Source organism: Thermobia domestica, chromosome 18, assembly GCF_964235325.1.
Source record: "Thermobia domestica chromosome 18, izTheDome1.hap1.1, whole genome shotgun sequence".
Taxonomy (NCBI): Eukaryota; Metazoa; Arthropoda; class Insecta; order Zygentoma; family Lepismatidae; genus Thermobia; species Thermobia domestica.
The window spans coordinates 142,926,853-142,949,217 of NC_137471.1; the positions used below are offsets into that span (position 1 = coordinate 142,926,853).

General features: G+C 38.8%; 1 protein-coding gene across 5 annotated transcripts in view; it reads right to left on the minus strand.

The window, feature by feature from the left end:
- The window catches only part of LOC145674891 (uncharacterized), a 120,461-nt gene that overhangs the window by 41,505 nt on the left and 56,591 nt on the right, over positions 1-22,365 (minus strand). For all 5 annotated transcript variants that reach the window (XM_081745146.1, XM_081745144.1, XM_081745143.1 and 2 more), the window contains exons 2-3: positions 14,952-16,135; positions 9,498-9,667 (exon numbers count right to left, since the gene is read on the minus strand). In XM_081745146.1, the coding sequence (XP_081601272.1) occupies positions 9,498-9,667; positions 14,952-16,110 (1,329 nt within the window). In that variant the 5' untranslated portion in view covers positions 16,111-16,135. The remainder of the gene's footprint in view (positions 1-9,497; positions 9,668-14,951; positions 16,136-22,365) is intronic.

Sequence of the window (22,365 nt, forward strand, 5' to 3'; positions counted from 1 at the left end):
ACCGATAGACATCCTGTCAAAACAAAACTAACAATTTACTCAGTATGATGTGCTTATTCCGTAAAAAATACGAAAACTTTATTTAGGTGCCGTTCAAAAATTTTGTGGCCTCTGATCCACAAAATTCAATATCTTTCATACAATCAAACATATTCTTGTACCCCCCATATTTTGAGAACTACATATAGTGTAGCCAAACCAAACCCAACAATTTACTCAGTATGATGTGCTTATTCCGTAAAAAATACGAAAGCTCGATTTAGTTGCCGTTCCAAACTTTTGTAGCCTCTGATCCAAAAAATAATTATTGGCCAAGATCGCAATCTCTTGATGCATTTTTGGATCATTACTAAAATTTTTGGCCAAGATCGGAATCTTTTGATCCATTTTTTGAATCATTCCTAAAATTCTTGTTCTACCCTTTGACATCATCTTTAGTTTCTTGAAACTAATATGTCATTTTTCTCCCCAAGAGGTAGAAGATCTACACCAAGTAAAGCATACTGAGTTGCCCTAGCAGTATCGGTACCAGTACGCGAATGACCCCGTTGAAGTACAGGGTGGGCATAAAGTCTCTCCCTAATAACAAACATTAATAACACGAAAACTAAGAATGATAGAAGCATGCGGTTTGCGGCAAATAATGGGAAAACTCGAAAAGTTTTTTTTTTTTTTTTTTTAAATCTGATTTAGAGAAGTTCCACATGTGCTCATTAGTTGCCCTCAAAATATCCATGCATTACTCAACTTCCATCTATGTATTACTCAACTCTTCTAGAGTCACTGTGTCTATTGCGACTATTATCCTGTTTTTGAGTGTTACAATATCACGGATAGATGTTGCGTCAACTCTCTCTTTCACATAACTCCACATGAAGAAGTCAAGGGGAGGTTATGTCTGGGGATCGTGAGGGCCATGGTATTGCGCCATTTCTCCCGGACATCGGCCAGGAAAGTTTAATCGAGAAATGAACGAATATCAGTATTCCAGGGTGGAGGATGTCCGTCCATACTATTCTTTATGCTCTTGACATCTGGTAGCTGCTGTCCATACTCTCTGATGTGCTGACGCCATTTTGAAACAAATGACTGCCGCGCTGCGGTCACCTGCAGTAAATGGCAGCACAGGCTGTGGCAAATTCTTGAAGTATCTTACAAGCGATGTTTTCAAACTGCATCTTCTATCATTCTTTGTTTTCTTATTATTAATGTTTATTATCACGAAGAGACTTTACGTCCAGCCTGTAAGGTTTCACAAAGTGTCCACATGGTCGAAGAACATAATACGATGTCACGGATGTGCGATGCACTCGCCTGAATGAAGATTAAAGGGGAGCAGGATTGTAGCTTAATGATCCCCTATTAGAATGGATTTAGTGAGCTTTGTTAGATATGGGTGCTGTACGGTGAGTGCAAACATTGAGCTGGACTTTTTAAGCCTAGATACATACACATATCCGTCATTGTTCCCGATTGCTAAATGCTACCGCCCTCATTCGCTTCGACATACTCCTGTCTTTTCCAACACTATCATCAATAAGAAGGTATCGTTCCAAATGTACGCAGAATATAGACTTTCCTTCAACAACTGATCGTTGTGCACTCATATAGAAGTGTGACCTTCTATACTGTTTAAATATTAAGGTAGATAGGGATCTCTTGCCTGTCAGATGTCAATTAATAGATTAATAATTTTCTTCTACAACAAGCAAGACTTTATTTTACATGAATTAAAGACCAAAATACAAATTCAATTTATGCTCTTTCGCAGGAGACCAATTCGACAAGCTTGGAGCCTTATATAAATGACAGCGTTTTTGGTACTAATGAAAAATACAACCTACGGTATAAATGTTAATTTTCCACCCATGTTGTGCAGATGCTGGTTGGTTGCTGAGATGAAACTTGGACCTCTCCCTTATCTTTTTATATGGTATAAATTTCGTCATTCAGACCCTGAGGTTCTCCATAACAGCCTTGTTTGTTCACTTAATTACTTTTTACGCTACGTGACTGTCGGAGAACCTCATTAGTCCACGATAAGTGTGACTGTTTATCCAAAATTTAAGTACACATACATTTTTTTTTTACATATAATTACTAGAAAACAATGTTAGTCATTTGACAAAAAAACTTTTTGATATATTCCTTTTTGCAATATGTTGAGCTAACTTTTTTTTTCTCAACTCATGTCATAGTTTCATTACAATACATACTTAACATGGAATCACAGTCGGAAGATTCTGGGACAGATTAGCAAACACATTATGGTTAGCTTCGACGTGGTTTCATTGTTTACCAGAATTCCGATCAAGGACACAATACTCCTCCTTGTGAATTACTTGATATTGGATCTCTTTCCGCATGTTCTCACTTTAACTTTCTTTCTATATCGTGGTCAGTACGGTACTTTGAATAAACAGACGGCGTCGCCATGGGTTCTCCACTCTCACCCGCAATAGACAATTTTAAAATGAAGCACTTTGAACATGAAGCCCTGAAGAAAGCACCACTTGTACCCACATATTTCTATAGATATGTTGATGATATCTTCACTATCTGAACACATGGATGCAGCGCCTTACAGGAATTCCTGCAGGTTCTCAACAACCAGCATCCGAATATTAAATTTATGATGGAAGTTGAACAAGAAGGTCGTCTCCCATTTCTTGACATCATGGTATGCAGAAGACCGGATGGCAGCCTAGGCCATAGTGTATATACGAAACCAACACATACAGATTTATATCTGAACGCCAACAGTTTCCATCATAAAGCTCAACGGCTAGGAGTTCTTAACGCCTTAGCACATAGAGCATTCTCCATTTCCGACAAGGATTGATCACCTTCGTACCACCATACGGTAGAATGGATACTCAATGAAAGATATAAATATGGCCCTGAAAAGAGCCAGAGCAAAGGGAATTAACAACAAGGAAAAAGTACAGAAAAATCTACAAATGAAGAACAGAATAACATAATCTGTCTCCCATACACCGGCAACACTTCTGAAAAGCTTAGCAGACTATTCGCCTGGTTCAACATCAGAACGATACATAAACCTCCAGTAAAACTAAGTTACTGCGACCAGCCAAAGACGATCTGGGCCTTCGAACACCTGGGGTTTATCGTATCACATGTGAATGTGGCACGGTGTACATTTGACAAACAGGGCGGGCCATTGAAGTCAGATGCAAAGAACACAACAGTTACATCAAATTAAACCACTCAGAAAATTTCAGGCTGGCCGCGCATAACATCAATCAGAAACGTAAAATTTTATTCACAGATGCTAAAATAATAGCAAAATGCTCAAGAGTTTGGGATAGAAGGATGAAAGAAGCTGTTGCAATCACCGAAGAAAAAACGAACCTTAACAGAGAGACAGGATTTCGGCTGAGTTAAACATGGATACCAATCATATTCCGTCATTTCAACCACCAATCTGAAGAGTCCAATCACACATATATGAAGTATATATTCCATACACTCTATTGCCCCATCATATTTGCCTGAAGATGAGAACTATGTCAGCTCTCGAAACGTTGCAAGATACAACAGTATTTACCTGCCTGCTAACCCGAGAGGACCTGTTTGCATCAGTTAACAAATTAGGGAAAACTACATTAACTCTATTACACAACCAACCTTATAGGATTTAGTTTAAACAGTATTGAAAAAAAAAGTTTCAAAATATGGCACACATGATAAATGGGTTTAAATTAATCAAATGTTTATGGTCAAAAACATAATGTTCATGGAAACTGGTCTGATAATTACCTCTAATTGCCTCAAAGAACTAGTACACAATGTTTCAATATAGCCAGAAGAGCCAACTACAGTATTTACAACTTGCCTATGATCCTATATTAACAGCATGACTTCACTACATGTTATTATTATTTTCGTTTTGAGTAGATTTAAACACAGAGACATCACCAAAGAAGATAACCATTACTAAAAATTTATTCACTTCAACAAACCTTGTTCTACAAATTATTCAAGTGGATATCATATGTTGCTTCATTTATTTTTTTATGTAAGTAGGTACGATCCACTATGACGATGTATAATAAGCACATTACGCAGCACACAATGCAAATGAGATAATAATTGACCAAGTGAAGAAATTAGACCAAGAGATAGAACACATTTTATTTACCCCTGTTCACCATAAACTTAGTTGTGTACTTAAGATTACCCATAACCTAGCCTTCAGAAAGAATTTTCTTAATGTTGGTGAGTGGTGGGGATTAGAATAATGACGTCATCAACATGGCTGCCACTGGAATTCATAACTTTCCACTCAATGAAGGTAGAAACTTCGTTCATGTATCAAATTGAAGGTAATAAACATGTCTAAAATTTGATACCATTGCCGTTTATTTTCATTCAAGATCCCCACACTCACCAACCTTGAGAGAAACCTTTCTCAAGACTATAGACTATGTGAAATCTTAAACACTTAACTGCTCTAAACACTACACAAACTTATGGTAAACTTAGAAGAAATAAAACTGGTTTACGCGTTTTGTTTTGCATAATATTAAGAGGTCAAGAATACACCACCATATGATACATAGAATCAATGAAATGAAATGAAATCTTTGAGTTTTACGTTCCACGATTATGCCGGTTAGGCTAAAGGAGACGGTGATGATGAGGGATGAATGAAATGGTGGAATGAAGGGAGTGGGAGGAAACGGGAGAACCCCGAGAAAACCCACGCACACGGTGTTTGTCCACCACAAATTTCACTTGGCGGGGACTGGGATCGAACCCGGGACCCCAAGCACCAGAGGTGAACGCTCTACCACTGAGCCACCGCGGCCCCTACATAGAATCAAATTACTCATTTAATTTTTAAGATATAGTAATAAAATGGATATCGTTGGAAAGCTCAAATTATGCTCTATCACGTTTGTTTCACATCGTTTATTCATATCTATAATGGTTTCATAGTTACTTATCAATAAATGTTTACAATAACACGAATGAAACTAAATTTTGAGCAAATCATGCGTCATATTTAAAGATGGCGGCAATGAAAATGAACAGCAATGGTATCAAATTTTAGACACGTTTATTACCTTCAATTTGAAACATGAACGAAGTTTCCACTTCATTGAGTGGAAAGTTATCCTCATTAAAAAAAAAAAAAAAAAAAAAAAAAAAAAAAAAAAAAATGTGCTATGAATTCCAGCGGCAGCCATGTTGATGACTTTATTACTCTGACCTCCACCACTCACCACCATTAAGAAAAGCCTTTCTGAAGTCTGTAGGTTATGGGTAACCTTGAGCACATAACAAAGCTTATGGTAAACTTGGGGTAAATAAAAGTGTATTATCTCTTGGTCTAAATAACATACGTTCCGTTTCACATACTGCTCCATTTTGAGGTGCTTTTAATCTGGGACCTCCTAACCCTTAAAGATTAGTTATGAATTCTTCCACTAGAAGGTATTCGAAATGGTCAACACATGTATCTAGATCCAAATTGTCGCGTTGTATGCTCCGTCACTGCCTCATTTCAGGGGATATATGAATGCGTGTTATGCATTTAAGAAGCGCCATGGAGGCACTAATGCATTGGAAGTCGCCATTCTGTAAGTTGGGGTGGCCCTAATGATCCTTCTGGCTAGGTGTTTTCTGGTTTTTCTGTTCTGAGAACTATCTCCTTTAAATCGCATACACCATCGGAAGTGACGACCCACGCAAGCAGCGCTTCCGAAGAACGACCATCCGGTCTCTCCCAGCGCCATTCTATACGCCAACGTTCGAAATCACCTAATGACATTAGGCATTCCTGGCACAGTCCTGACACTCCATACAAGTATTAGTAATAACCACAAAAACTGGTTTTTCAGTTTTTAGAAAAATCGAAATCAGTTTCTGAAAACTAGCTCGAATTTCTATCAAAATTCGGTTTTGACCGAACCGGTTTTGTCCATTTCTATTGCATATACAGACTGCGATTTATTCATAAGAGATTCGTATATGCAACTAATTCATGTTGTCCGACGACCTTCAAACTACTAGCAGTCCGTCCTCTACTGTGGCAGCTGTTCTGGAACCTTCTAACGAAAACCCTCTACAAGCACTATTCAGTGGTGCCAACTTCCTATAAATCAGACGATGTCTACTGTATGTTATCAAATTCGTTTTCGCATGTTAGGTTATATTAGGAATTATATTTCAGGCACCTTTGATTTATCTACGCCTGTCACGTATGAGGAGTCACGCATATCCTTCGGCAATCACACTACCTGGCTACTTGGGGAAGAAAGACAAGACGCAGCCTAGGACCAACATGTTAGGTCAACACTTACCTGATGTAGATAGTGAAAACTTAAGAGAAATCTCACTGAGAGTGGCTGCTCTGGAAAAGTTTCTATACAGTTTTCAACAGTGTCTTCACTGGGAATAGAACCTGGCCCCGTTGCGAAGGTCCAAACGTTAATGACTACACTGGGCCGCTGTGTTTTTATTAGTATATGTACCATCAACAACATATACAAAACTGAAGTTCGGACCACATCATTACGAGTTTTTATTTGGAAGTATATTATTCGTAACAAATACGAGGGTCAATCCGAAAATAATGTCTTTATTTATTTGTAGTATATGTACAACATTGGAGACGGATGTGGAGGGTGTGTGCGGTGATAAGTGTTCTTGCAGAAAACATTGTTAGGAAGTAGGTTGCGTGAGTTTACAGAAAAGCGAACGAATGTGAAAGGTGGGCAGATGTCTTGAATGTCCAAAAACAGCGTCAACTAATATTAACATTGCCCGTGTTGAAAGTTTCATCATGGAAGATAGGCGTGTCACAACGCAGGAGATTTGTGATACATCGGGACTAACAATGGGAACAACAGAACAAATAATTAGAAACGAAATGAGTGTAACAAAAGTTTCTTCTCGATGGGTTCCACGAATGCTTAATGACGATCAGAAAAAGACAAGGATTCGATCGATCAAGTGTTGCAAATTTGACATGTTTCAGAAGAGAGGGTCATAATTTCTTGGAAAGTGTTGTGACAACGGATGAACCAGATTCCATTATTCCAGAAACAAAAAGGTGGTTAATGCAGTGGAAAAAGAGACCCCTTCCGTAAATTTCGTCAAATGGCACCCAATGAGAAAGTGTGCTATACCCTATCTTCTGGTTTTCCTAAGGAGTGATACTGTTCCACCTTGTTGATTGACTGGTTTGATTTTACGAAGCTATGTGAGACGTGGGCCTATTGATTTACGTGGAATCCGAATCATATGAGCTCCCGCCGGGAATCGAACCCGGGTCTCCTACGCCAAAGACGCGTACGCTAACCGCTTAGCCACAAGGAAGCTTTTGTCCCGCCTTGTTTGAAAGGGCATACGATTAGGGACGAGTATTTTCGTACACTTTTGGATACAGAATTTTTACCAAAACTGACTGAGAAACGACCAAAAATGGTAGATAGCAATTTCATCCTCCACATGGATGCCTGTACTAATGTTGTAACCTCATTCTTGACTGATAACGACATTGAACTTCTGGCACACCCACCCTATTCACCAGATTTAGCCTAGAGTGACTTCTGGTTGTTCCCAAACGTCAAATATTCACTTGGTGGGTGCCATTTTAGCAGATCATCCCTAGGATATGCTATTTTCCAGTATCTGAAACATACGCCCAGAAATGACTATGCCACTGCTACAAAAAAGTAGCGATGGCAACTGTGTATCAACAAAGAGGAAGAGTTGTTGAAAACTAGAGACAGATTAGTTATTTCCACGTTTTGGAAATGAGACCGAAACGAAACATATAGAGAATGGACCAAAATATGGAAACACTTGAAAAATTGCACATTACCTTCATTAACAGCGAGTTGGGCCACCTTTGACATGCAGAACGGCCTGCAGTCGACGGGAATGGATAAATATAAGTCGCGTATGGTTGTCAAAGGGATGTTGTACAGTCCGGAACAAAAAAACCTGCAACATGACCATGTAAGTTGATTGTGAAACGACGAAGTCTTTTGCTCCAAAATAAGTGTGCAGTTGAGGACGTCGAGGTTTTTCCTGGCGTGATTCGTGCCACTTAGCGTTATGTTGATTCCCTGCGCTATTAGGTGTAGTTTCACAATAAACTTACATGCTCATGTTGCAGGTTTTTTGCTGCGGACTGTACCACCCTTCCGTCAAAGCAGCTCTAAGTTATTGTACAGATGACGGTGGTGGGTAGCGGGCTCGAATCTTGGTCTCTAAAACTAACCACAAGGACTCAATGATATGAGGTCTAGAGATTATGGAGGCCATTGCAGATGTGACACTCATCTTTGTGCTCATCAAACCAGACCTGGACGATGTGAGCTGTATGAACAGGGGCTCTTGTTATCTTGAAACACGGCATTACCATCTGGGAACAAAGTTTGCACCACGGGATGCAGCTGGTCACTCAAATCCGTAAGATACGTAGTCCTTGCAGTAACATGTCCATGCAGGGTGATGATGGGTTCGGCAGAATGCCAGGATATAGCTGCCCTAATCATCACTGAACCACCGCCATGCTTCACTCTTGATAACAGACAGTTTGTATCGTACGCTAGTGCTAGCGTTCTCCACACTAAATTCGGTCAGCAATTGGAAACAATGTAAAGGAAGACTCATCCGACCAGATGACAAGTCTTCCACTGCTCCATTGTCCAGTTTTATGGGCGCTGCAACACTGTCTCTGTATGGCAGTATGGTCAACAGTCACATGTGGTTTGAGAGTTGCAGATCTGCCATAAATACCCTGCTTATGGGCTTCTCTTCTTACTGTTTTGACGCTAACAGCGTTTGTAAGCACTGCATTCAGCCCAGGTGTGACTTTTGGTGCCGTGGTGATCTTCTGTTTGTTCACAATCCTACCCAATGTGTGTCTGTTTCTGTCATGCAACATACGCTTGCGTGCACACTGGTGCTTCGCTGATGCGTTTTTTCCGGAACACTCGTAGGAAGTCATGATCTTGTCATGAGATTGTGCCTCTTGATACACGAAACATTTCTGCTTCCGTCACGGAAGCTCCCACTATACGCGCACCCACAATTTGCCCTCTTTCAAACACTGTCAGCTCAGACATAATTCACGACAACCAGTGCAGACCGGTCACTGAGCTGTAACTGGCCCATCTTTTCGATTGGCCCGGTTGTATACCTCACATGATATGCCGGTGACCTCAGCAACCCTACCATTCAGACGCAAATCGTGTTCGAAATGGCTAACTCTTTTATACCAGGTGTTTCCATATTTTTGTCCATCTCCCATACTTTTGGTATACACCTTGTACCACTCCATTTCTCTTGGCGGATTGGAACAAAGGAAAGTAAGTTTGTCTCCTAAGCTTACAACCAAACACATCAAGTGTAAATCGGATAAATTTAGAAACGCTATTATGGGTCAGACAAACATGACAGACACACAAATATACATGTTGAGTGAAATAACAGAAGTTCGCTCCAATAATACCTACCAATTTATTTAACTCCTCTAGATGAATTCCCTTGTTCTTATGCCACGTTTCAAATTTTGCTAGACTTCTTATCCTATCGCATTCTGGTTTATTATTCCACTGCTTCTGACTTATATTTACTTTCTCTACTTCCGACTGTTCCTTGTTCAGCTCAACGCATACCTCATCTCCTGTAAAATCGAAGGACATACACATTAATACAAGATGAGAATACATGAATTTTTCAGTTTCACATCGTATCATTTCGCCATGTCAACAAACGTGGGTTCTCAAACAAGGAAAGATTAACACCAAGGGGAGATTTATATATATATATATATATATATATATATATATATATTAGAGAGAGAGAGAGAGAGTAACGTACAAAAAAGATCCTGAGATGAACAGAGCAGAGTTAAAAAAAAGAGGAATGAACTGAATAAAAAGAACGCGGTGTTTTCACTCTGCTCTGTTCATCAGGATCTTTTTTGTAAGTTACTTTTATATAGTGGTATGTATTTCTGGTTTTACTCCTTTTATCTCCTTTCCATTTTAATCCTTTTTACATTGCCACTGAGGAAGGAACCAGCTGAGAGTTCCGAAACATCAAAATCTTTAAATTTTTTAAGGAAGGATTCATTGGTAAGTAGCCAATTTTTTGTTAATTAGAAGAATATTAAGTTGAATGAATTACTATCAACTAACAATAAACCCAAAACATTTGCTGAAGTGATAAACAGCTCAACACCCGATGTTCAAAACAAGGTACAAGGCGATTCCGAAAACGTGGATGTCAAGCTCAGGGAAGTGCCATCTTTCACATTACAGCAGGAAACAAGTGGCAGTGAGTGGAAGTTAATAACCAAACGCCCAAGGCCAAATAACGCTGAAGTACAGACAGGAGTGAAACAAAAGAGTGAATCAGTCTTCGTTTCCAGAAACCGTAATACACTTATGCAAGGGGTGAACACCACGGACAAACTAAAGGTAAACAAAATGGCCCCTCGTACAGCAGCACTGTTTGTAACGAGACTTGACCCCATATATTTTCCTACACCCCCCAGATTACGAGGAACACCGCCCCAGATAATTTCAGTTAACACCCCCCCCCCCTCCCAAACTATGACGACTGTCAAAGATAATTCATTGCTCTAGACAGTTGTACTATACACAATTTGTATTACTAAAGAAAATTATAAGGTATACATATTAATACAGCGAGTGCCTCCTTCTAGGTGTGCCGTTGAGAAACCTATTCAACGATTTCATTGAGAGAGCTCACAATTGCTGGTTTAAGAAACCAAGGAGAAACCACTAAGTGTGCATGGTGACACATACTACAAGTGTGGTATCTTATGTGAAGTGAAAAGTCGTTTCTTTCAACCTGAAATTATGTATGATTGAACTGCAAGCGGACAATGGTGATTAGTGTTTGGTTTGCTAGCTGCCTTTTGCGAGGGAAGCTCCTGTATATTTGGTATTAATCTACGTTTTTTGGACTTATATGTGCATATGAGGGCTGGTTGAAAATCTAATTCTGCTTCCAGGAGTCGTAAGTGCTATTTTTTTTTTTTTTTTTTTTTAATAGTTGCAACAGTTTAAAGTTAACGGTGAGTAAACATATTATTAATGTGAGTCGAGTAATAGGCTAGGCAAGTAACGACCAGGTTTTAGATTACATTCATTTAACTTGATATATTAGCTCTTTAATGCATTTTAACATTAAATATGTATAAACATTAAGTGTGTATATGGTAAAAATATATACAGTAGAAGTCTAATATACAGAAGTCGGGACACCCCCTCAGGAAAAAGTCTACCCCCCCTGTAATCAAAATCCTGGGAAAATTCCTGATTAACTCTTGTGTTTCTTGTGAGGATTTTACGGCATTTGTGAAAGACAGTGTTAAAGAGTATGTTCAATTAACAGCTAAACATAGCAGTTATTCTTCGTTTTAAACAGCAGTTATTCTTCGTTTTATGTTAATGTAAAACAAAATACGTTTAATGTTATTTGTAACCGAAATATATGGCCTGATGGTGTGCTATTTACTAGAAGATTTGTGGGACAATTGAAAGACGAAATTGTATGTCATGAGGCTGAAACTGAACCGGCTGGAAAGAATAATTCAGTTAAAAAAGTGAAATCTTTAAGTTTTACGTCCCACGGTTATGCCGGTTAGGCTAAAGGAGACGGTGATTATGAGAAATGAATGAAATGGTGGAATGAAGAAAGTGGGAGGAAACGGGAGAATCCCGAGGAAACCTACGAGCACGGTGTTCGTCCACCACAAAGTCCACATAGCGCGAGCTGGGATCGAACTAGGGACTCCAAGCACCGGAGGTGAACGCTCTACCACTGAACCACCGCGCCCCCCAAGAATAATTCAGGTAAATAAATTAGAATAAATTAGTACACAATAAAGATGGCGTACTTACAGCTATTCTATCAAAATGTGAACGGTTTGAATAGAAAAGAAAAGCTATTTATAGATGAAATAAACTGCTGTAACTATGATTTTTATTGCATAAGTGAAACGTGGTTAAAAGGCACACACCAACATTTTGTCCAGCTTTAAAAAAATTATAATGTCGTATGAAAAGATAGAAACTTGACTTTAGTGAACAAAACAAAGGGTGGAAGGCTGTATAGTCATAATAAAAAATGAATATTCGTATGAAGTAATGAATCCTCCAGATGAAATACTAGATGTTATTATAATTAAAGTTTTAATCCCTGGAAATAAATCATTATTACTGTGCTTGCACTACTTCCCACTAGATTTATCGTTGACGAATTTTACTAATTATTGTGACTAGTTATGTACGCTTTTACTCACAAAAGACTAATTTTATAATTTGAAGTGATTTTAACGTCGGTGGAATAGGTTGGGTTACCGGAAATATAAATATTGGGTTACCGGAAATATAAATATAAGTGATTATCATATTACGAAAAAAGCGGAAAAAATAGTTGAACTAAGTAATATTTTCCAGTTAAATCAATTGAATAGACCAGATGACCCCTTTAAGAAAGATAGAGTATTAGACCTACTGTTAACCTATACGAAAAATAATTCAATAATATTTGAAATTCCACCGTTAAAAAAAAAAATCATTTCCATCCACCTTTCCTATTTAAATGTAAAATAACAAAAAAATGATGATAATAACTTTGGTAACATCTCAAATCAAACCAGAATTTATGATTTTTAAAATGCTGATTTTGTAGGTGTATATAATGGAATTAAAGAAATGGACCGGATAAATACAAAGAGTAGTGATATTAATGAATTGACCAACACAATGCATAACAATATATATGATGTACATTGATCTGGAGAAATCTATTTCTCTGACTTCTCCCTGACCTTTCCTGCCTCTCATGATAGGTGTTGATGACGATGACACATAAATAAGGAATAATAGACAAATAATAATAAATTGCTAATACCTACATTCCACTTACCACTCATAAAAATCTGAGCAACGTTCCATAATGGTTGGCTAACTAGGGAAGTACTAGAAGTGATACGCGGGGATCTATATGTGCTATATATCGTTGGAAAGGTCACACTAAGTACAACTCACATGTGAAATATCTCGCTTGAATAGGACCTGTAGGGGGCTTGGCGAACATTTCAAGATCAAAACAAGGCACGCTCCGAAATACCTAAAATGTGGACAAAATAGGAAGCTATGACGTAATTGTTTTGAGACGTTGTGTGTATATATAGGTTTAAAAGGTAGCTGAATACGAATCTGACATCAAATGTTTACAAATCAAAATGGCAGATCCAACATGGCGGACACAAATTACAAAAAAAAAAAAAAAAAAAAAAAAAGATCTGAAATTGTGTATATAGAGATATTCGACGTCGCTGTGTATGAATCGGATATCCAAAAGTGTAAAATTCAAAATGATGGATCCAATATGGCGAACAAACTACAGAACACCGCTATGGAACTGAAAGCAGGTAGGTAGACGTTTTCTTGGTCGCAGAGTAGGAATTCTGTGTTAAAAGTGCATAATGTAATATGACCGATCCAATATGGCGGACGAAAAGTGCAAAAAAATATGTACAGAACGGAAATATGTTATTCTTACACATGTAGTAGAAAAATACCTATAGTACATAATGAGGCAAATAGGGACAGGTGATGTTTTACAATAAATTACAATTACGAACAAATTGCAATCATAGATAATAATTATTTTACTACCAACTCCCTCCCCCGCCTCCGAAGAGATACGCGGGGGTAGGTATGTTATATATCGTTGAAAAGCTCGCACCGAGTACACTTTACATCTGAAACATCTTGCTTGAATGGCGCCTGGAGGGTACGTTGCGATTTTGCATATATCATCTGAACAATGACAGTGAAAAGTGTGCGCTGAAGTTTGAAACATCGTTAAGCTTCCATAACTGTCTTTCTGGTTTCACATTGTGCCGTGTACACTTGTAAGCCATATGTGACAAATATCCACTCTCATGTGTAGGGATGGTACCGACATCGAGAGAGTCTCGATCTCGTCTCTAATTCGAGACAGAGATGTGCTTTCCCAAATCGAGACGAGATCGAGGAGTCCACGCTCGTCTCGATACACATACGCCCATTCTGTACTGTTGCACTTTTTGTCCGCCATACTAGATCTGCCATTTTGAATTTTACACTTTTGGTATCCGATTTATACGTAGTGACGTCGAATATCTCTATATACTCAATTTCAAATCCATAGCTTCTTTTTTTTGTAATTTGTGTCCGCCATGTTGATTTGTAAACATTTGATATTAGATTCGTATTCAGCTGCCTTTTAAACCTATATATACACAACGTCTCACAACAATTTCGTCATAACTTCTATGTTTTCTGGAATTGCGGAGCGTGCCTTGTTCTGATCTTGAAATGTTCGCCACGCCCCCTACAGGCCCTATTCAAGCGAGATATTTTACATGTGAGGTGTACTCGGTGTGGCTTTTCCAACGATATATAACACATGCAGATCTCCGCGTACCACTTCTAGTACTTCCCTAGTAAGCTGAAATAGGTGCACAATTAATGTTAGAAAAATATATTTTATAAGATTACCCTGACTTTCCCTGATTTCCAGTCTTTACCTGACTTGCACCATTTTTCCTGACCAGTAGGAACCCTGTAATAGATAATTGTATACCTAAGAAACCAATTAGCCATAGACCTAAATACAAAGACCCCTGGGTGAACAAGGAACTAAAATCATTAATTAATAAGAAAACCAAATATTTTGTGTGTCAAAGATACTCCGATTTACGGACAGTCAAAAAAAAAAAAAAAATGCTTAGAGGCGAGAAAACCATATTATTTGAGTCTAGAAAATAGTGTTCTATTATTATTATTATTATTCCTGAAACGTCTGCGTTACTGTTCGGATTCTTTGACGAGTACTGAACTTTCATTATTATTTGATATAAATCATAGAACATATCTTACCTTCTTTCAATAGAACATCCAAATCTAAGTCTTCAATAGGTTCTCCACATAGTGTTAGATGCTTTTGGTTGAAATTGTATGTTTTGGATTCCCACTTAAGAGTACCTTTGGTTGGCTCCACTGATACGATAGTTGCCACTTTCTTCCTGTCGTCTGCTCCTTCAACTTCTGGAAATTTCTTAATATCACACGAAGTTGCGTCGCCTTTGTTTGTAGGACATGGTTCTGGCTGAGGAGAGTCTGTCCTGATAAATGCATATACTCTTTTATCTTCGAATTGTCTAACAGATGAAACATAGAAACACGCTACACAAGACCACTTGGACATTTCACTTCGGGGAGACGCTGAAACGTCATTGGTTAACCACAACATCAACCAGGAATCAGTATTCGGACTCCACTCCATATCTTTATTCCACGGGATATCATCCACAAATATATTCGACAGCTTTACTGGTAGAGTACAGTCAAATGCTCGCAAATACACAGTGACACTTTTCTTGTATATCTGGATAATGTTTCCGATTACGTAACGCACTAACAAGCTATTTTTGTGATTTTTCACCCAATGACTAATGTGAGTCTGAATATTTTTTGTTAAATCACTGCGCTTGTTAAAGCTTGTCAGTTCTTCTGTCTTGCAATAAAGAGGGTTCCAAGATACTTTCAAGGGAACAATTTTCTGATTTTCACCATGAACCAATAATGCCAATACCGTTACAAAATCACCAACCTTTGGTGGAAACTGACAATCTGCTTTCCATTCATATTCCAAATGCTGAAAACTAAATGCTACTATCTCGTTAAACTTCGTTAACTTAATGAAAGCTAATGTACTTTCGATGGTTGTTATTTGACCAGTCACTTCAATTACTGGTTCTGGAAGCACAATGGAAGAGGACTTGGGGAATACGCTTGTGATATGCCACCCAGGACAGCCACTAATCGAAGGAACCCTCCATGCTGTGAAACGAACACTCTCGCCTCTGCGCGACAACGCCAGCGCATCTTTACTTATCTTTGAATAATATTTTCCAGGTTTGAAGCTCCCAGTGTATGTGTCCTCATCAACCGTAAAGTTTATTTGTACTTCATCTTTGGTCATTTCCTTAATAACACCACTTATGTCTTTGTAATATCGGGGCACACTTTCAGCCATTATGCTACAGCACCAACGGAGAAAACTGGAAGAAATAATTACACACATAAATAAATAATTTTAAACTGTGTTCTTTTCAACTTACAACAAAACATAATAAACATCATGCCATCCGTATGGAAATTATTAAGAAATGTTTATTACTTACAATATTATATATATATTTTCTTATAGGTTTATAATATATTTTTCATAGCTTAATTTTTATATGACCAATTCCATTTCAAATCGTCCAGGCAAACCACAATTGGTCCCGATCATAGTCTCAGATTTCATTTATTTTTTTTATATGGGATCTACATGCAATATTATTAGACCCATATTTTTTCTTTTTGCTGAAAAAAATTTTTTCTTCGATATACAGCCTTCCAAAATGGCTGCCCTCCTCTCGGATTGCTCGAAAAACTGAAAAACATGTCAAATTAAAAGTTTTGTTGTACAGAAACGAGTGTACTTAGTAACGTAATCGCAATACCAGGAAGAGTATAAAGTTGTATGTTTCGTTGGAGGGCCAAAATTCGTCTATTGGTCCAATAGGAATCGCGCAATTCACTCGCAATGTTGCCAACTTTGATGAAATTTTTGCTAACTTCAAACATTTTTTTTCTGTCCTCACGAGCAATATCAACCATCTGCTTCTAGCATCGAAATCTACTCCATAAGGTCTCTTGAAAATGTACAGGACTTACGTTTCTGATTATTACATCCCACGTTATAGCATGATGAAAAGCTGAAAATTTCATTAAGACTCCATGTTTGGACGCCATTTTCTCAAAAACCCCACCTTTTAAAAATCTGAATTTTTTATATGTATTGGAGAAGTACCTAAGTATTTAATATCCGTTAACCGTTCATGCGGTTGCAGCCCCTAACATTCGCAATTAATTATTGAAATTTCGATTTTTGTACTTACAATGTAAATATTTCCTATGGGCACTTAGGTCCTATACACAAGGCGATTTGAAAGGGAGTATGAAAATTTTGAGAGATGAATCCTGACATCAAATCCAGTAGAAAAGCTCCTATAAACATTAGTCGAAATCCGCTTCGTTTTCGAGTTACAGGGTTTCCAACTCGGGAACAAAATCGGCTCGCGACAATGGAAAATAAAATATAAATTTCGTGTTAAATCAGAAACTATGTGCTAAAGTTATGATGAAGTTCAGAAAGTTGATTTGTATGAATATGATAATTTTTACGTGCGTTGCAATTCGGTTGTCAGTGTTGCCAACTTGCTAGAACTTTTATTTGTTTCCAAATGACACTACGTGGTTTTTATTTGATATTTGGTATTTATTAATGATTGTAAACATCACATGAAGCACAATTTTCCACACATCACCTCAGTTTTCGAAAACTTACATGTATTTCATTAAAAGGTTTATCTCGTGCGTTATTGATAGTTTGCAACATTACGAGTGAATTTCACTTGATGTTTGCCATCATTAGCAAAACCAAAATGTCGAATAAAAAGTACGTCTGTGTAAGTTGTAATAATAATAATAATAAGAAGAAGAAGAAGAAGAAAAGAAGAAATATTTTTTTTATTATTGCAAAACCTCTTGTAACTCCACGCATCAAGTTCGAACTTAATCAAGAAGTTCTGCTGCAACCACGAAGCAGTTTATTACGAGATTCGGTGTCGTGAACATCGTCCTAGTGTTCTCTGGAACCATGGAAATGTTTTCACTGATAACATGACATTGTAATGCACTAGTTACAGTGTTTGTGTGAATAACAATGGGGAAGTCCTACACAGAGAAAAACCCGTTCTCCGTACAGCGGTATATTGTACAAATATACGGTATCCTCTGGCTTACTATAGAAATCAGTACGGAACATACGTTATCCGGATGTTACATAGGCACTGCCCTTAGGTGTCACATCATGCCGTTGCAGGATATCTGACATCTAACCGTTTTCCGTATATCACATGCATATACTTATGTTACCTTCGTCAGCTATATGTTATATACGTCTATTTGTATGTGAGATCCTGACCGCCTACATTGTTTCATACAGAAAGTACGTATAGATGGAATACTCATACAGAAAGTATTATAAAACATGCATTTTCAGTTATACGTCTGCTGTACGTTGTCCAAAAATTACATGAATTACGCATATAACCTATCTTTTTAAGTGCGCCACCTACAATTTTTTTCTCAGTGTATTACAGTAAGGACCGTATTAAATGTGTTGATGACTCTAAAAGGCATAAGATAATTGTGTACAGAAAGAATTCTTGACAAACATTTTATCTTGCGGTAAAATATATGTATTGCGTACAGCGCGTCTGCCAAAACATAGTATTAGGAGAGGATGATTATTCGTGTAAAGGGTGGTTTGAATATTTACTGTGAATAACGTGAATGTGTGTGATATTGGTGATCACGAAAGATGTAAATATGAAATTATGCACCAGCAAGATAAAGAATTTGTTCCTCTGAATGTAGATTTGGAAACAATTAACCAGACATTTAACATGCTAAACATGAATGTGCTCCCATTACAACGGCCGTTATCGGTGAAACCTAGACTACGGTGAAGGATTCACATCTCAAAATTTTTCATACTGCCTTTCAAATCGCCTTGTGTACAGGACACAAATAATCATCCTCCCCTAATAGTACGTTTGGGCAGACACGCTGTACGCAATCCATATATTTTACAGCAAGATTTTTTTTTTTTTTTTGTCTAGAATTCTTTCTGTGCATAATCATCTTACAGCTTTTAGCATAATCAACACATTTAATACGGTCCTTACTGTAATAGGACTTCCCCATTCTTATTCACACAAACGCTTAACTAGTGCACTACAATGTCATGCTATCAGTGTAAACAATTTTCATGGTTCCAGAGAACACTAGGACGATGTTCACGACACCGAATCACACAAACTATCAATAACGCACGAGATAAAACCTTTTAATGAAATACATATGTTTTCGAAAACTGTGATGATATGAGGGAAAATTGTGCTTCATGTGATGTTTACAATCATTAATAAATACCAAATATCAAATAAAAACCACGTAGTGTTATTTGGAAACAAATAAAAGTTCTAGCAAGTTGGCAACACTGACAACCGAATTGCAACGCACGTAAAAATTATCATATTCATACAAATCAACTATCTGAACTTCATCATAACTTTAGCACACAGTTTCTGATTTAACACGAAATTTATATTTTATTTTCCATTGTCGCGAGCCGATTTTGTTCCCGAGTTGGAAACCCTGTAACTCGAAAACGAAGCGGAATTCGACTAATGTTTATAGGAACTTTTCTACTGGATTTGATGTCAGGATTCATCTCTCAAAATTTTCATACTCCCTTTCAAATCGCCTTGTGTATAGGACCTAACAAGTAACACTTCACATCGTTGCTGCCGGTCTGACGCTAAACTATACATTTTCGGAAAGCACTAGTCCTAAATAGGATAACTACACAGTGCGACGGTCAGACGTTGCCGCGTTCAGGACTTATGGAGCGTCAAACATTAACATGGGGTTTATGAGAGTTACAGGAAACGAAGAAGAACACAAGGTTTGTGACGTTTGAATCGACGTTGTCTGATTGAGCACTTGTTTGCGTAAGTTAAAGGGTACAATCAATGTGCAAATCGTCGAACAGAGCATGAGAGATGCAAAGAGTGCGCTCACAGTGTGCACACTTGACGAACGGTAGTTCGCCGCACGTGAAGCACACGTCACCTTCGTCGAGGGAGTCAAAGCAGTACTCGTGCGGAGAGATCCACATTCCCGGCTCCTCGTCCAGATAGCCAGCCTTGTGGAAAGCGTGCCGGATCAGGTTCTTGAATCGGGGTGCGCTGAACTGGTAGAGTGAAAACGACTGTAGTGCCAGGAATCGATCGCGATGCCAGATATCCATGACACTGTCCATGGCCAGTGTGTCGGTCACAAAGCGTACAAAGGACTTGTACTGACGGAAGAAATGCACATCTAAAGGCTGAATCTTTCCAGTGCAACCACCAGGAATCAGTCTCTTGTGCAACGCAACGTCGGCAGGCTTCAGTGCGTTCGATAGATTGTCGTCCTTGTTCAGAGTCCACGAGTCCAATAGCAAAACGATCTTCTTCCGATCATCAGGCATGCTTGGCCAGAACACTTGCTCGTAGAAGTCCTTAAAGTCGTCCCTGTTCATGTTGGACGTTTTGCCAGCAAATGATTTGATGTTCGGTGGATCTGCAGGCTTGTTTCCCGGAAACTTTCCACTTGGTTCCGACACCAGTACATACATCGGCCGCAGAATCTCTCCGGCCATGGTGATCACGGGCATGATCATGTAGCTGTGGGTTGTTGCGCTCATGGATCCCACAACCGCTCGCACGACTGTTGTTCCTTTGGTACGGAGAGTGCGAGTACTCTGCAACAACTTCTTGAAGCTACTCTGATCTGCATTGGCAACCTGCGTTGGTGGGATGCTTTCGCTTGCAATGAGCTCGCGAGTCGCTAATACGAAAGCATCAGCCTGCTGCTGCAAGTCCAACTCTTTCAGTTGCCAGGTCCTGCCGACCCTGTGGGTGATTGCACGGTCCACGATGTTGTTGCGCTTCTTGAATCTGTACACCCACGACGGTGATGCCTTGAACTTGAGACTCTTGTTAGGGTCCAGTTCATTAGCTGTTTGCCTAGCCCAAATTCGCAACGTTCGATCGTGAATGATAGCAGTGTGCTGTTTCTCCGCGAACATGCCCCGAACTGCCTCATTGATCTCTGCCATCAGCGTCTTCTTGTCATCTTTGCCTTGTGTTGCCCCAAAGTGACGTAGCACGCCAATGTTCCGAATATACCTGAACTGATTCTGCAGAGTCGAGTGGGTAGCACGACCGGTCTTTGTGTTCCAAGGCCTACCTGTTTTTGGATTTACCGTCCAGTAGGCATAGGCTTTTGCCTTGTACTCGCGCCACTGCTCTGGTGTCATTTTGGAGTCTTCTGGAGGCTGATCCTGGAACTTCGGCTTCTTCACAGGAGAGGGCAGGTATTCTGACGCTGATGAGCCAGATGCGGAAGACGTATGAGACTGCTGCGATGACGAAGGCATCTCTGCATCCTCCTGCTCTTGGTCTTCCTCGTCTCCAAAATCCATGTCTCCGTCCCCCTGGTCACCATCACTGTCACCGAAGCCGAGCGTACGAATCTCTTCAACGACTTCCATCCCGCTGGTCAAAAGAGACTTGATGTGTGCCACCATCCTTTGCTCTTCCAAATTTGGATTGCGCTCATTTGTCCCGATCTCGGCCACCAGAGCCCAAACGACCACTTTCGGATCCATCTTACAACGCATACCTAAAAAACACAAAAACAACACAAATGTTAGCACAGAGTACAAATGCAAGACGAATTAGCATGAAATAATACGACTGCTACAACACAAATGTTAGCACAGAGTTCAAATGCAAGACGAATTAGCATGAAATAATACGACTGCTATGGTTACTCTCATAAACCCCATGTTAATGTTTGACGCTCCATAAGTCCTGAACGCGGCAACGTCTGACCGTCGCACTGTGTAGTTATCCTATTTAGGACTAGTGCTTTCCGAAAATGTATAGTTTAGCGTCAGACCGGCAGCAACGATGTGAAGTGTTACTTGTAAGTACCCATAGGAAATATTTACATTGCAAGTACAAAAATCGAAATTTCAATAATTAATTGCGAATGTTAGGGGCTGCAGCCGCATGAACGGTTAGCGGATATTAAATACTTAGGTACTTCTCCAATACATATAAAAAATTCAGATTTTTAAAAGGTGGGGTTTTTGAGAAAATGGCGTCCAAACATGGCGTCTTAATGAAATTTTCAGCTTTTCATCATGCTATAACGTGGGATGTAATAATTAGAAACGTAAGTCCTTTACATTTTCAAGAGACCTTATGGAGTAGATTTCGATGCTAGAAGCAGATGGTTGATATTGCTCGTGAGGACAGAAAAAAAATGTTTGAAGTTAGCAAAAATTTCATCGAAGTTGGCAACATTGCGAGTGAATTGCGCGATTCCTATTGGACCAATAGACGAATTTTGGCCCTCCACTGAAACATACAACTTTATACTCTTCCTGGTATTGCGATTATGTTGCTAAGTACACTCGTTTCTCTACAATAAAAGTTTTAATTTGACATGTTTTTCAGTTTTTCGGGCAATCCGAGAGGAGGGCGGCCATTTTGGAAGGCTGTATATCGAAGAAAAAATTTTTTTCAGCAAAAAGAAAAAATATGGGTCTAATAATTTT